This window comes from Callithrix jacchus, chromosome 11 (assembly GCF_049354715.1).
Source record: "Callithrix jacchus isolate 240 chromosome 11, calJac240_pri, whole genome shotgun sequence".
In the NCBI taxonomy this organism is placed as follows: Eukaryota; Metazoa; Chordata; class Mammalia; order Primates; family Cebidae; genus Callithrix; species Callithrix jacchus.
This window is the reverse complement of record NC_133512.1, coordinates 105,075,343-105,090,297: the sequence shown is the minus strand read 5'-3', so window position 1 is coordinate 105,090,297 and position 14,955 is coordinate 105,075,343. Positions and strand designations below refer to the sequence as shown.

The 14,955-nt window shown below is 41.8% G+C and overlaps 1 protein-coding gene and 1 gene segment (V, D, J or C); both read left to right on the top strand.

The window, feature by feature from the left end:
• The first annotated feature begins 1,123 nt into the window (after positions 1 to 1,123).
• Positions 1,124 to 9,214, top strand: LOC144578245 (uncharacterized). Its single transcript, XM_078341989.1, has 3 exons — positions 1,124 to 1,632; positions 1,743 to 2,119; positions 9,134 to 9,214. The coding sequence occupies exons 1-3, from the start codon at positions 1,200 to 1,202 to the stop codon at positions 9,212 to 9,214; spliced, it is 891 nt and encodes a 296-aa protein (XP_078198115.1). The 5' UTR covers positions 1,124 to 1,199.
• A 1,559-nt stretch (positions 9,215 to 10,773) lies between these two features.
• On the top strand, positions 10,774 to 12,446 carry LOC108592926 (T cell receptor beta variable 5-1-like). The segment is given in 2 exon segments: positions 10,774 to 10,873; positions 11,010 to 12,446. Coding segments are annotated over 2 exon segments (459 nt in total).
• The last annotated feature ends 2,509 nt before the right edge of the window (positions 12,447 to 14,955 follow it).

Here is a 14,955-nt window from a genome sequence, read left to right as displayed (position 1 = left end):
GCTCTGTCTGGAGTGCAGTGATGCAATCACGGCTCACTACAGCCTTGATTTCCCTGGCTCAAGCAATTGTCCCACCTTAGTCTCCTGAGTAACTGGGACTGCAGGCATGCACCACCACATCTGGCTAATTTTTGGTAATTTTGGTAGAGATAAGGTGTTGCCATGTTATACAGACTCAGACATAGACACTTCCTGTTGAATAAGAAATTAGAATGTCCTAGGTGTGTGGATGCCCGGTGTTCTGGCTGCTGGCTCTCTATGTTGTTGCCATTATCTCCTTCGTCTTTATTCCCCCCTGGCCTTTCAAATCCATCCCTGCTGCTCAGTTTTGTGGGGTGTGGAAAGAGCCTGGATGCTGACACTGGGTTGGTGAGTGGCCAAGTGCTGCTTTGGCCACAGGGAGGAGCTGTGCTCAGGTGAAACCTCTGGGGACCTGGGATCTGGGACCTGGGGAAGGGATGAAGAGTAAGAGGAGAGACAGGCCAGAGGGATCTTGCCCATGAGGAGCCATCCGGACCTCAACCCAGAGCATGGCTGTACTCAACATCAGGTTCAAGCTGACTTCCCTTTCCCTTGCTCCACACACCTTGTGTTGTTCTTTTTCAGCATCCCGTGTATGTTAACTCTAACCCAGCCAAGCCCCATGCCCTCCACTTCAGGGACAGAGGGTGGCTCATCCCTTTCCTGCTCCCTCAGCTCCCTGCCAGTGCCTGGTTGCTGGTTAGCATCATAGTCATGCCCTTTCCGTGGGGCATACATTTCTAAATATAGTTTAATTTATCATAATATTATAAATTAATGTTATATATTATTACAAATTTTATAAATTAGTATTATAAACCCTCCTCATTCCCAATGTGTTAAATCATCAGTCTCTGAGCCTGATGCCTCTTGAGTGCAGCTCTACATTAGTCTTTAGAGAGGAGAGTGGGTCCTGGCTGTTCTGTTTCCGTCTTTTTTGCATTCATCAATTCAATCATTCATTTATTATAGAGACAAAAGATTCCTACCCCAAGATATATGGTCATCTGTGCTTTACCAAAAAATGTTTTGAATGGTGGGCACTGGTCCACACTGCATCTGTGGTCATGCAGTCATCATCCCTCCACAGAGCCAGGCAAAAAGGGCTCCACCACGCTTAGATGTTGAGGGAAGGGACGTTTTGAAAGGCGCTGTCTCCCGTGATCCCCCAAGGGAGAATGAGATTCCCTGAATGGGAGTGGTCTGTTGCTGAGAGGGGTCCTGAAAGACAGCGGGACAGAGATAGAGGGAGGATCTACCTAACGAGGAAGCAGCTGAGAGCAAAGGAGCCCCTGTCAGAGGAATATCCTTGGGAAATAAAAAGCTGGCTCTGCCCTTTCTGCCCAGGCCATTCATCCCAACCCGGCCAATTCATATCTACCTTCTGTCAGAACTTAGAGAGGATGCAAAGCAATCAGGAGCAAACAGCCCCTGCGTCTGGGGAAACTGTCATGAGCAGTGACATCACAGGAAAAACCACCAACCAGGGCCAAGGAGACCAGAGCCCAGCCGCTCTCCCAGAGGATCCCAGGCAGAGGCCCCATTTCAGACCCCAGGCTAGCATGGGCTGCAGGCTGCTCTGCTATGCGCTGCTCTGTCTCCTGGGAGCAGGTGAGTTGGGTTCAAATTGCCTGTCCTTGAACTCCAAGCTTTTTCCTTGTGGCTGCAGCAACAGCCCCCCTCCTGGGCTCTGCCTGAATGGTGTCCCTTTCTCCCCACAGTCCCCATGGACACCGGAGTTACCCAGACACCAAAACACCTGGTCATGGGAATGATAGATGAGAAGTCTTTGCAATGTGAACAACACCTGGGGCACAATGTTATGTACTGGTACAAGCAGAAAGCTAAGAAGCCACCAGAGCTCATGTTTATCTACAACTATGAGGAAATCTCTGTAAATGAAAGTGTGCCCAGTCACTTCTCACCTGAATGCCCCGACAGCTCTCACTTATACCTTCACCTACATGCCCTGCAGCCGGAAGACTCGGCCCTATATCTCTGCGCCAGCAGCCAAGACACAGCATTGCAGAGTCACCGTTTTCCTGTGCAGAAACCTTTGGGGCCTGGCAGGAAGCTGTGGGGAGCACAGAGGGCTTGGGTTAACACTTCCTGCAAGAGCCCCAACAGAAGCTTCAGAACACCATGGCACCTGCTAATTCATCTATGTGGCAACTTTATACACTATGCATATATTCAGAGTGTGGGTTTTTTGTTTTTTTTTTTTTTTGCCTGAGTGTGACTCTGCCCTGTCAACTGATTTTTTAAAAACATAAACATATTTAGATCTAGTTTTCTTTAAATGCTTTTTAAAATCATGAAATAGGCTAAGCAGGGTGGCTCATGCCTGTAATCCCAGCACTCTGGGAGGCCAAGATGAGTGGATCACGTGGTCAGGGGATCGAGACCAGCCTGGTCAATAACTCTGTTTCTGCTAAAAATACAAAAATTAGCTAGATGTTGTGGTGCACACCTTTAGTCCCAGCCACTTGGGAGGCTGAGGCAGGAGAATTACTTGAACCCGGGAGGCAGAGGTTGCAGTGAGCCGAGATCGTGCCACTGTACTCCAGCCTGGGCGACAGAGTAAGATTCTGTCTAAAAACAAATAAATAATAAAAATAAAATAAAATCATGAAATAAAGCAAGCATGCTGTAAGAACGATCGTTTAGCTTAAGATTTTTATAAGAACCCACTCAACAATCACCTGTGTCACCACAGAGTCACACCCTGCACTGGGCCAGATACTGTCCTGTGAAAAGCTGTGCTCTCCTGACACTTCATGTCCCGTGGTTTCCACGACTCTTCTTTGGATCCTCTGTGAATAAAGGCTGTTTAACATCATCGCCTACCCACTGTGTGCTTTGCTAGGATCTCCATGGCCATGTTGGATAGAAAGGATGAGAATGGGCATTCTGGTCTTCTTCTTAATCTTAGGGAAAAAGCATACAGTCATTTTTCAGTTTTTGATCAGTAAGTGTGATATTAACTGTAGATGTTCCATGAATGTCTTTTATCAGGTAGAGAACATTTTTTATTTGTTCCTAGTTTGCTAAGAGTTTTTAATCAGAATGTTGAATTTTTTTAAAAATATTTTTTCTGTATCTATTAAGATGATTATAAAAAATTTTGTCTTTCCAACTTTTATTTTAGTTTTAAGGGCTACATGTCCAGGCTTGTTACATGGGTAAATTGCATGTCATGGGGCTTTGGTATACAGATAATTTCATCACCCAAGTCATCAGCTTAATACTCAATTGGTAGTTGTTTAATCCTCACCCTCCTCTCACCCCCAGCCTTCAAGCCTCAGTGTTTACTGTTCCTTTGTTTGTGTCTATGTGTGCTCAATATTTAGCTCCCACTTATAAGTGAGAACATGTGTGGTGTCTGGATTTCTGTTCCTGGATTGATTCACTTAGGATAATGTCCTCCAACTCTATCCATGTTGCTGAAATGAACATAATTTTGGTCTTTTTTTTTTTTTTGAGATGGAGTTTCGCTCTTGTTACCCAGGCTGGAGTGCAATGGCCTGATCTCGGCTCACCGCAACCTCCGCCTCCCGGGTTCAGGCAATTCTCCTGCCTCAACCTCCCGAGTAGCTGGGATTACAGGCACGTGCCACCATGCCCAGCTAATTTTTTATTTTTAGTAGAGACGGGGTTTCACCATGTTGACCAGGATGGTCTCGATCTCTTGACCTCGTGATCCACCTGCCTCGGCCTCCCAAAGTGCTGGGATTACAGGTTTGAGCCACCGCGCCCGGCCCAATTTTGTTCTTTTTATGGATGCATAGTATCTCCAGTCCACATTGATGGGTATTTAGGTTGATTCTATGTCTTTGCTATTGTGAATAGTGCTGCATCGAACATATGTGTGCATGTATGCTTATGACAGAATGATCTGTATTTCTTTGGGTATATAACCAGTAATTGGATTGCTGGGTCAAATGGTAGGTTTTTTTTAGTTCTTTGAAAAATCTCCATACTACTTTCTACAGTGGTTGAACTAATTTACATTCCTACCAACAGTGCATAAGCTTTCCATTTCCTCTGCAATCTTGCCAGGGTCTGTTATATTTTGACTTTTTATTAATAGTTATTCTAACTGGTATGAGATGGTATTTCACTGTGGTTTTCATTTGCATTTTTCCTAATGATTAGTTATAGTGAACATTTGTTATATGTTTGTTGGCTGCATGTATGTCTACTTTTGAAAAGTATCTATTCATGTCCTTTGCCCATTTTTAATAGAGATGTTTGTTCTTTGTTTGTTAATTTGTTCAAGCTTCCTATAGATTCTGGATATTAGACCTTTGTCAGATACATAGATTGCGAATATTTTCTCCAAGTCTGTAGGTTGTATGTTTAGTCTGTTTGTAGTTTCTTCAGCTGTGCAGAAACTCTTTAGTTGAATTAGGTCCCATTTGTCAAATTCTGTTTTTGTTGCAATTGGTTTCAGAGTCTTTATCGTGAAATATTTGCCAGGTCCTATGTCCAGAATGGTATTTCTTAGATTTTCTTCTTAGGTTTTCTGTCTTTCTTAGTTTTAGGTTTTACATTCATGTCTTTACTCAGTCATGAGTTGGTTTTTGTATATAGTGAAAGAAAGTTTCAACCTCCTGCATGTGCTGGCCAGTTTTCCCGGCATCATTTGGGGAGCAGCGAGTCCCTTCCGCATTGCCTGTTACTGTTGACTTTGTTATCGCTGGTTTTAGGTGGGTGGATTTATCTCTGGCTCTCTAACTTGTTCCATTGGTCTATGTGTCTGCTTTTGTATTAGTCTTATGCTGCTTCAGTTACTGTAGCCTCGGAGCATGGTTTGAAGTTGGGTAGTGTGATGCCTCCAGCTTTGCTCTGTTTGCTCAGGATTGCTTTGGGCACTCAAGCTTCTTCTTCTTCTTCTTTTTTTGTTCCAAATGAATTTTAGAATTTTTCACCTAATTCTGTGAAAATTGACATTGGTAGCTTGATAGGAATAACATTGATTTTAACCACATTAATTCTTCTTATCAATAAGCATAATTTTTTTTTCAATTTTTCATGTTGCCTCTGATGGTTTTCATTAGTGTTTTATAATTTTCATTGTAAATATCTTTCACCTCTCTTGTTAGCTGAGATTTTTAGGTGTATTTTGTTGTTGTTGTTGCTATTATGAATGGAATTGCGTTCTTGATTTGGCTTTTAACTTGGATGTTCTGATGTATAGAAATAGTATTGATTTCAGTGCATTGATTTTTGTATCCTTGAACTCTGCTAAAGTTATTATTCAGACCTAGGAGCCTTTGGGTAGAGACTATAGGGTTTTTAGGTATAGATAGTTACAGACAGTTTGACTTCCTCTCTTCCTTTTGTGGATGCCTTGTATTTCTCTTGTGTGATTGCTCTTTCTATTTCTACCACTACTGTTTCGAATGGGAATGTTGAGAATGAGGGTTCTTGTCTTGTTCACATGCTCAACTGCAATGCTTCCAGCTTTTGCCACTTCAGTGTGATGTTGGCTCTGTGATAGACAGCTCTTAATATTTTGAAGTATGTACTTTCAATGCCTAGTTTGTTGAAGGGGTTTTAACAAGAAGACATGTTTAATTTTATCAAAAGCCTTCTCTATGTTTATCAAGATGATCATCTAGGTTTGTTTTTAGTTCTGTCTATGTGGTAAATCACATTTGTTGATTTGTGTATGTTGAACCAAACTTGCATCCCAGAAATGAAGCCTACTTGATCGTGATAAACTTTTTGATGTGCTGCTGGATACGGTTTGCTAATATTTTGTTGAAAATTTTTCATGCAATTAAATAATTTTTATATATGGTAACTTACATTAATTGCTCTTCAAATATAAAACCAATTGTGCATTTCTAGGGCAAATTTCACCTAGAGATTAGATACTAATCTTTTTTATACATTGTGAATTAAACTTAATTTATTTTTGTTAAGGATCTTGGCATCTATGTTAATATTAGTATTATTTATTCCTCACAATTTGTAAATTGATAAACTTGGTCAATTTTATCAATAAAGTTTGGGCCTGGAGTTTTCTTTCTGGAAAAGTTTTTAATTATTATGAATTCAATTTTTAAATCCACGTCCATATGTATTTTTGAATATCCCCATATACATTCAAGTTATCTACTGCTTTTTGAGTAATTGTGTTTTGGGGGAATTTGTTTATTTTGTCTTCTGTTGACTTTATTGGCATAATATTAATCTTTCATTGGAGTTCCAATTTGCATTTCTCTAAGGATTAATAATGTCAAGAACATTTTAATGTTTTTATTAACATTTGCAGATATGTCTTTTTCATATGCCTTGTAATGCTTTTGCCCAGTTTTAAAAGTTAAATTATATTTCTTTTATATAGTTTATAGGAATTCTTTATATAATCTGGATACAATATCCTAGTCCTATATACATATTGTGAAACTTTTTCCTCAGCCTGAAAATTTTCCTTTCCACTTTCTTGCTGGTACCTGGACACAACCCCTGTGAAATGAGAGTATCCTTCTTTCTGCTTTTATTTTATCTCTCTACCTTCACCCTTATCAATAGTTGGCAGGTAATGAACTCAGTAAGAGTGAGATAGTGCAAAGGCATCTAGCTGGCCCTAGCAACACTGGCTTGGGTATACCTCTAATCTCCAGTCACACAAGGCCACTTTGCCAGCCCAGAAGTTACTCCTGCTATGTATTCTACTATAAGTAGACCTTAAATGTGCACCTCCTACTCTCTCTGTAATACATATGGCAGAATAGTGATGGATCCTTCTTTTGGCAGTCTTTCCACAATGCATGGAGCTATGCCTGTCCGACACATCTCTGCATGGACTAAGGAAGGGGTGGATAATTGAGTTAGTGTTCCTGCTTCTTGCTTGTGAGTTTTCCCCGGTAAATCTTGTTTCATGTGTTTATTGCATAGGGCTAGTGCTATCTACATGTCCCTTTATATGACTGTGCTCTCATAGAATTCTGAGGCTGGAAGGAACAAACAAGAGTTCCCACAAAGAGAAATTTAATCACCTCTAGAAAGAAGTACATGCTAATGGCTTTGGAGTTTCTGTGAAGGAAGGGTTTCCTTCTGCCTTACATAGTAGGAAAAGTGAGCAATGTCTTTACCAAGTCAGCACGACCTGATTTCAGCCAGAGGCAGAAGTGGGATTTCTATGATAATGCCCCATTTTAGTTATAGAGGGGCTACATGAGCAAGGCTATAGAGGTGAAAATGGATTCATTGGGGCCAAAATCCTACAAATTGAAGTAAGAGGGAAAACTCAGCACACATTCCAACGGACGATGCAGCTTTCTAATATTGTGCTTTCAAGGTAGATCCTGTCATCTCTAATTACTCCATACACTTCCCCAGATCATTAGCATAACTGTGTGCCAGGTAATCATTTAGCCCCTTTGCTTGGTACAAGGTAGCCATGCTCTCTACTTAGCTCCCTATTTTTTTCCAGGAAGCCTTTCCTGAGACCTGTAGTGACTGTGCTTTTCAGACTTCTCTCTTCGTTATTGTCTTTTCCATTTTTGCCGTTATATTTTAACTTTAATTGTACAGTTTATTTGCTTAACATCTGACATTTTTGTGTTTCTCTTTTACTTATTTGACCTCACTTAATGATAATCCAGGTAATTGGTCGGCTGCTACTAATCAAGTTATATTGTCTGAGGTTGATTGGTTATGTTTTCTTCTAAACTTTCTGTGTAAGAAATAAGAATGATGTTCTCCATCTTGCATGTTCTTCACATGTACCCCGAAAGCTAAAATGCAATTAAAAAATTAAAAAAAGAAAAAAAAAACATTAAGAAAAGAAAGAAGGAAGAAAAAAAAAGAAATAAGATAGCGGAACCTTCCCTTTTTTTTTGAAACAGGGTCTTGCTCTGTGACCCAGGCTAGAGCACAGTGGTGCCACTTGTTTCTGTCCATGAATTTTAACTGGTTTATACCATGAGTACTTCCTCAGTAGGGTATTTTTGTCCTCTGGACGGTGTCTTGGAAAGGTATTGGTCATTGATCGTAGCTAAGTGGCACGTTGGCTAGTGACCACCAATGTCACATGCAGCTGGACTGCAATCTCTTTTCATTCATTTCTCATGGGGTCGTTTGCCTTTGGACTTAAAAACTAAGAAAATACTTCATATGACGATGTCCACATTTGCTCTCTATATGTAACTATTCTTAAACTATGATAAAAGATACGTCAAATGTAGATATTTAAAGGAATTTGGATCGGAAATGAGCTAAATCAGAAGTAGCAATCGAAGGGTAGTGGTTCTGCAATGGCATCTTTCTCAGATTCTGTTTTTCCAAGTCTCATGTTTCCTTTTAAACCCAGTCTGGCCTCTCCTTCTTAACTTACTCTAGAATCACAAATAAAAACTTATAAATTTAATCATTATCTGCACATATCTTTACCCATATATGGGAAAATGGGCAACAGGATATTGTCAGTGAACTCAGGCAAAAAGAGAATTTCTAAAAGAGAGAGGATGGATGGAAAAGAAACAAATTCCCCAGCAGTATGGGAACAGTGGGTATTGTTTTTTTTACTTCTGGATAAGCTGATTAGTGGGCACGTAGCAGAGAGTGGCCTGAGAGGCCTGCTTTGAGCAAGCTGGCTGGAGTCATCACAGAAAAAAGAACTTTAAATAACTCATCCACAAATCCCCGAGAGCGTGCCTGCAGGGAGGGAGACAGGATGACCTGGTGTGATTTCTGGCACAGTTCTTCCTGCAGCACATCTGCCTGAGCTAGACCAGATTTGCATCATTTCCATCATCAGAATTTTCTCAAGGGCAAAATTTCTTTTCTATCACCTGTTTTCCCTTACAATGCAAAAAGTGATCTTGAAGAAGATAAATTTCAAAATGTGGGGGCTTCTTTTAGTTCCCCTCGAAAAACAGTAGAATAGGCAAGATGGTGAATAAGTTCCTAATTTAAACATGTCCCATGTCCCTTCTACCATGTGAGAAAGGCTGTATCCATCAGCTCAGACAGCCAGAGCACATAGAATAGACTGCATGGGTTAAACACAAATCTTTTTTTTTTCCATAACTCCAGAGTATAAAATGGGGGTGCCAGCACGTGGGGCTCTGGTGAGGGCCCTCCTTCTGGCTTGCAGAGCACCCTCTTCTGGTTGAATCCTCACATGATGGAGAGGGAACAAGCCAGCCATCAGATGTCTCGTCTCAGAGGATACTAATCATACTGGATCAGGGCTCCACTTGTATAAGCTCATGTAAACATAATTTCCTCTATAAAGAACCTATCATCAAATATGGTCTCCCTGGGGGTTGTATTTTGGAGGGGACATAAGTATTCAGTCCATTAACAATAGCAAAATCTTGGTTACTGTGCAGTGGGCCACACAGGGGTGCTGGAATCACTGAGCTCCAAATGTCTCTGGGCTGTGCACAGAGCCAGCAGCCTGGAACACAGAGGGTTAAGGTGCAGCCTTGCTTGATATTCACTAGAAGGTACGATGACATATACATAAAATTGCAGCTGTGCTTCCCATCAGGGAGCCATGTACTTCAGCTACGCAGGGGTTGGGAAGTCTCTGTGAGCTTGCAAAGGAGAATAAAGTTGGGATGTCCCTGCTGGGATGGGACAACCTGCATGTCCTGGGCAGGGACAGACAGAGAAGCAACTGCCCATGAAAAGAAAAGCAAAGGACCTGTGGGAGGGACTTGCAGTCTAACCCCAGCCCAGCTTAGAGAAGCCCAGTTCAGCCTTTTGTGGTATGTGAGAGTATTTACAGCAAAAAGCAGGGTTCCTGGATCAGGTAAGTCAGGGATCTAACAAAGGAGGCAGGATGCATAAGAACCTGCAGGGACTATGACATCAGAGCAGTGACATCACAGCCTAACATCCTATCAGAGATGCGATGCCCAAAACCCCGTAGAGACCCCACCCAGGCAGCACGGAAGGCGTTAAGATGAGGACACCCAGATAGAACAGCGAAGTGGGACTATCCAGGGGCCAACCTCCTTCTGAGCTGAGAGCCTCAGGGCTCTCAGCATTCCAGGCTGAGGGCCTTGAGCAGACTCTGACCCACGTAGTTATTCTCTCTAAACAGGTGATTATTATTAACAAACAGGTGTTCTGTGTTTTCTCATAGAACCTAGGTAGGCAACTGGCGCCTCCTTACCACTGATCAAGGACAAACTAAAAAGTATTCTCCATGAGGGAGCCACGGGACTAGGTCACATATCCCTTGCTTAAAGAATTGTTTTAATGGGTGTAAAATATATATTTAATTATATTTATATTTAATGGGTGTGCATAAATTTATATTTATATTTAATGGGTGTGTATATATATGTATATGTGTGTGTGTGTGTGTGTGTGTGTGTATATATATGTGTATATATATATACACACACACATATATTATACACCCATTAAAACAATGCTACTTTAGATGCCCCAACTAGTTTTCCACTTGGTTGGGAGGCAGATAGGTTTTTCTTGCCATCATTCTTCTTAGCAAACAATATATTTTATCATACACTCAGCATTTCTCAGCATCTAGGCACAGGTGGGAAGCCTCTGGAGCACGCTTCATCCAAGGCACCCTCAGGCTCCCTCTGTGTTCTTTCCCCAGCCTCTCTCTGTCTCCCTCGCAGCACAGTGCATTCTGCTGTGCAGAACAGGAAGCACTGGATCTCAGGAAGCCTGAAAGGGGAGGACACTGGACAGTGACATCACAGGATACCCCTCCCATCAGGAAAAGCAAGGCTGAGAACTCAGCTTCTCCCCAGGAGGACCTAGCCCTGAGCACAGACACAGTGTTGCCTTCCCCTTCGTGCCATGGGCTCCAGGCTGCTCTGTTGGATGCTGCTTTGTCTCCTGGTAGCAGGTGAGTCCCCGCAGACAGGACAGCACCCCCATTCTGAGCTTGCCCCCCCCACCCCGCCGTGTCCTCCACTTTACCTTGAGGAGGAGGTACCACCAGGCTGTCTCCTTTTCTCATTTTCCATCTGCTTTTCCTACAGGCCTGGTAGAGGCTGAAGTCACACAAACTCCAAGACACCTGATCAAAATGAGAGGACAGCAAGTGACACTGAAGTGCTCCCCTGTCTCTGGGCATAACAGTGTGTACTGGTACCAACAGGCCCCAGGACAGGGCCCTCAGTTCCTCTTTGAATACTACAATGCGATAGAGAGACAAAAAGGAAACTTCCCTGATCGATTCTCAGGGCACCAGTTCTCTAACTCTACCTCTGAGATGAATGTGAACGCCTTGGAGCTGGGGGACTCGGCCCTTTATCTTTGTGCCAGCAGCTTGGCACAGCCTTACAAAGCCAACCACATTCTGTGCATAAACCTCCCCGGCCCAATGTGCAGCAGCATCAGCCCTGTCATATCTGTGAGAACCTGGGACTGCAGGGGGAAAGACAGGTAATTTAGGATGCTAGGACGCACAGCCTGGGGCTTTCTGCTACTCAGGGCTGGGGGAAACAAGGCCAAGAGGGGCTGCTCAGAGGATGATGCTGCTTCTGTAGGTTGACTGCAGAATTACTTTCTCTGCTGACATGGTAAGCTACCGGGTAGAGGGCATGTTTGTAATTTAACAGCTGGTACACTCTTTTCCAGGACAAGGGATCTCATTTTGTGGTCAAGATTGTTGATAACAGCATAGTGTAGAAGGGAGAATCACAGGGTTTGCTTTATACAACTGAGGGAAAAGAAATTGAGATTTGGGGAAAGTCAAGGAGAGAGAAAACGAAAGATGACTGAAAATAGAGATAGAGCAGACGATGATGAAAAGTGGTGTTCTTTGTACCATGAACTCTCTTTCCCCTCCTCCCAAAGTTTTCAATACCTATAAAATATAAGGTAAAGTTTTCTGGCAACTGGAATCACCTGGTAGCCAGTCCCAGTAGGGGACATCACCAAAGAGCCACTTGTCTGGTATGAGAGCCCTGGTTCGTTTCTGATGTCTTCCTTCTTCTGGCCTTAACCCTGACTCCAGGTACTTTCCAAAACATAGAGGAAGGTAAAATCACCCTTGTTCCTAAAGGAGCACACACTCTCCAGTTTCCCCCGAAATAAATTCTGCTTCTCTGGATCCCTTTCTGACACTCACATCCCAAATCCAATTACCTTTTATGATCAAACGCTCTTTGAACATTTTCTAAAACTCAGCAGCATTTACATCCTCAGCGTTTTTCCTATTTCCATGACCTGGGAGTACCTTTGTTTTCCTAAGACAGCACCAGAAACTGATCATGTGTCAAGGACTGGCTCACACCTGCCTTCCTCTTCACTTCTTACTGTGACATTCCTGGGATTCTACTATATCACTCTCTTTTCTTTATTTTACAGGAAAAGCCAGGCATATAATTGATACCCTTTGATGTTTGTAAAATTAATAAGTTATTGCCCACTTATAGAGAATCTTGGAGTGTGATTAATTAGTGTCTTCTATTTACAAGGGACTCCACTTGAAATACAATGGAAAATGATTATGACAAGTCTTAGTATTTCATATAACTTCTGTAATATTCTAGCAACTATGTCTTCACAGTCAGGATTGATGACCAGTCCTGTCAAGTTCCCAAAGGATATCTAATGCTAGAATTTGCAAATGTTCTTTTGGAGTGAAGAAAACTATGTTATTTCTGCTGACTGAAGAATCACTTAAGAAAGGAATTATGGTACAGTAATATTTGTAAAAACTCATAATCCTGTAAAAAAAACTTCCTCACCATAACCACACCTTCCACAACCACATTTTTAGTGATTTGGCGAAGATCGTCAAAGGTGCTTCTTTATCACCCTTGATGAAATCAACCTGAAACATTGAGAACAAAAAACTAGCTTTGCTCAGTAATGGAATCTTATCATCTTTGACAATGAAAAGATATGTGTTTGTGAGTGTGTGTGTTTGTGAATGTGAGTGTATGTGTGTGTTTTCTTGTGGATACTACTCACATAGAAAGAGTTTCTCCACCGGGAATATTTTATGAGGTGCTGGTTTACTGACAGAGATTCTAGGCACTTCTGGGTAAGGATGGGAAAGAGCAGACCTAACTGAATCTGCTTAGTTATACCTGATAGGATAGTTTATTTCAAGATTTTATAAATTCAGAAATAAATTTGTAAAATTGAAAAATCCCCTTTATAGAATGTGCTAACTAAAATTTGCGAATAAACTAAATACAATGTGTGAAACTATGTGGGTCTGAATGATCAAAGCGAGCTCTGTAATGTAGTGTTTTCAGCCCATATTGGCTTCATAAACTCACACTGTTTCATTCTGTGGCCTCTATAATCTGGCTCCTCTCTTCCACCTTAGGATGTTTATTGCAATGATGTAACCGTAATTTCTCGTGCAATCAAGATGTGTCTTTTGTCTCCACTGGCCAAGGGTGAATTTGAAGTTCCACCCTAAATCAACCCTTTTTGGAAAGTAATACACAAGGTGTGTATGAGAGAGTGGGGGTTGCAGGGGTTGGAGTGGGGGCGTCTCTGTTCCTGACTTGGACAATCTTGAGCTCCTCAGGTCAGGTGTGAATCCATGGGACTGTGGAATGTTGGCCACTTGGAGGCGCTGTGGCTCCACAATGCTGCAGGGAACCCTGGGGAGGGCTGGTTAGGTTTAGTTTAGTGTTTTTTTTTTTTTTTTTCTTATCTATAAAATGAGACTAATACTCTCCATCTGCAGAGTTGTGTCCAAAATTTAACACCATAAAATATTTAGCACACAGTGGAAATCTAGCTATTTTGATTTCCTTTGCTAATCTCAGACAGCCTGTTCACTGCACCAATACCCAAAGGCAGATAAAGACACATTTTGCCTGGAAATCTTAGGCTGAGGACTCAGGAAGTCACAGTATGGAAACATATATGCATGATGATTACTTTGACAGTATTACCTAAAGAACGTAGCATATATCTCTCCTCAGGCATTTAAAACTCAGTATTACCGATATACAAATTATATAAACATTACAAATTTTAAATAAGCAGATCAGTGATTTTTGAGTGATGTACATATGCATGCAACCTCATCTCTACTGAGATGTAGAGCATCTTCATGACCCAGAAAATTCCCTCATGCCCTGTTACAATGTTTCTCTACATCTCCAGCAAGCAGTGATGTGATTTTCACTAGAGAAAGTTTGTAGAGCAGTTTTTTTTTTAATTGCATTTTAGGTTTTGGGGTATATGTGAAGAACAATGCAAGATAGTTGCATAGGTACACACGTGGCAGTGTGATTTGCTGCCTTCCTCCCCATCACCTATATCTGGCATTTCTCCCCATGCTGCCTCTTCTCAACTCCCCACCACCCACTGTCCCTCCCCTATTTCCCCGCAACAGACCCCAGTGTGTGATGCTCCCCTCCCTGTGTCCATGTGTTCTCATTGTTCAACACCTGCCTATGAGTGAGAACATGCGGTGTTTGATTTTCTGTTCTTGTGTTAGTTTGCTGAGAATGATGGTTTCCAGGTTCATCCATGTCCCTACAAATGACACGAACTCATCGTTTTTGATAGCTGCATAGTATTTCATGGTGTATATGTGCCACATTTTCCCTGTCGAGTCTATCATCGATGGGCATTTGGGTTGGTTCCAGGTCTTTGCTATTGTAAACAGTGCTGCAATGAACATTTGTGTTCATGTGTCCTTATAATAGAATGGTTTATATTCCTTTGGATATATACCCAGTAATGGAATTGCTGGGTCAAATGGAATTTCTATTTCTAGGTCCTTGAGGAATCGCCACACTGTCTCCACAACGGTTGAGCTAATTAACACTCTCACCAACAATGTAAAATGTTCCTATTTCTCCACATCCTCTCCAGCATCTGTTGTCTCCAGATTTTTTAATGATCGCCATTCTAACTGTCATGAGATGGTATCTCAATGTAGTTTTGATTTGCATTTCTCTAATGACCAGTGATGATGAGCATTTTTTCATATGTTTGTTGGTT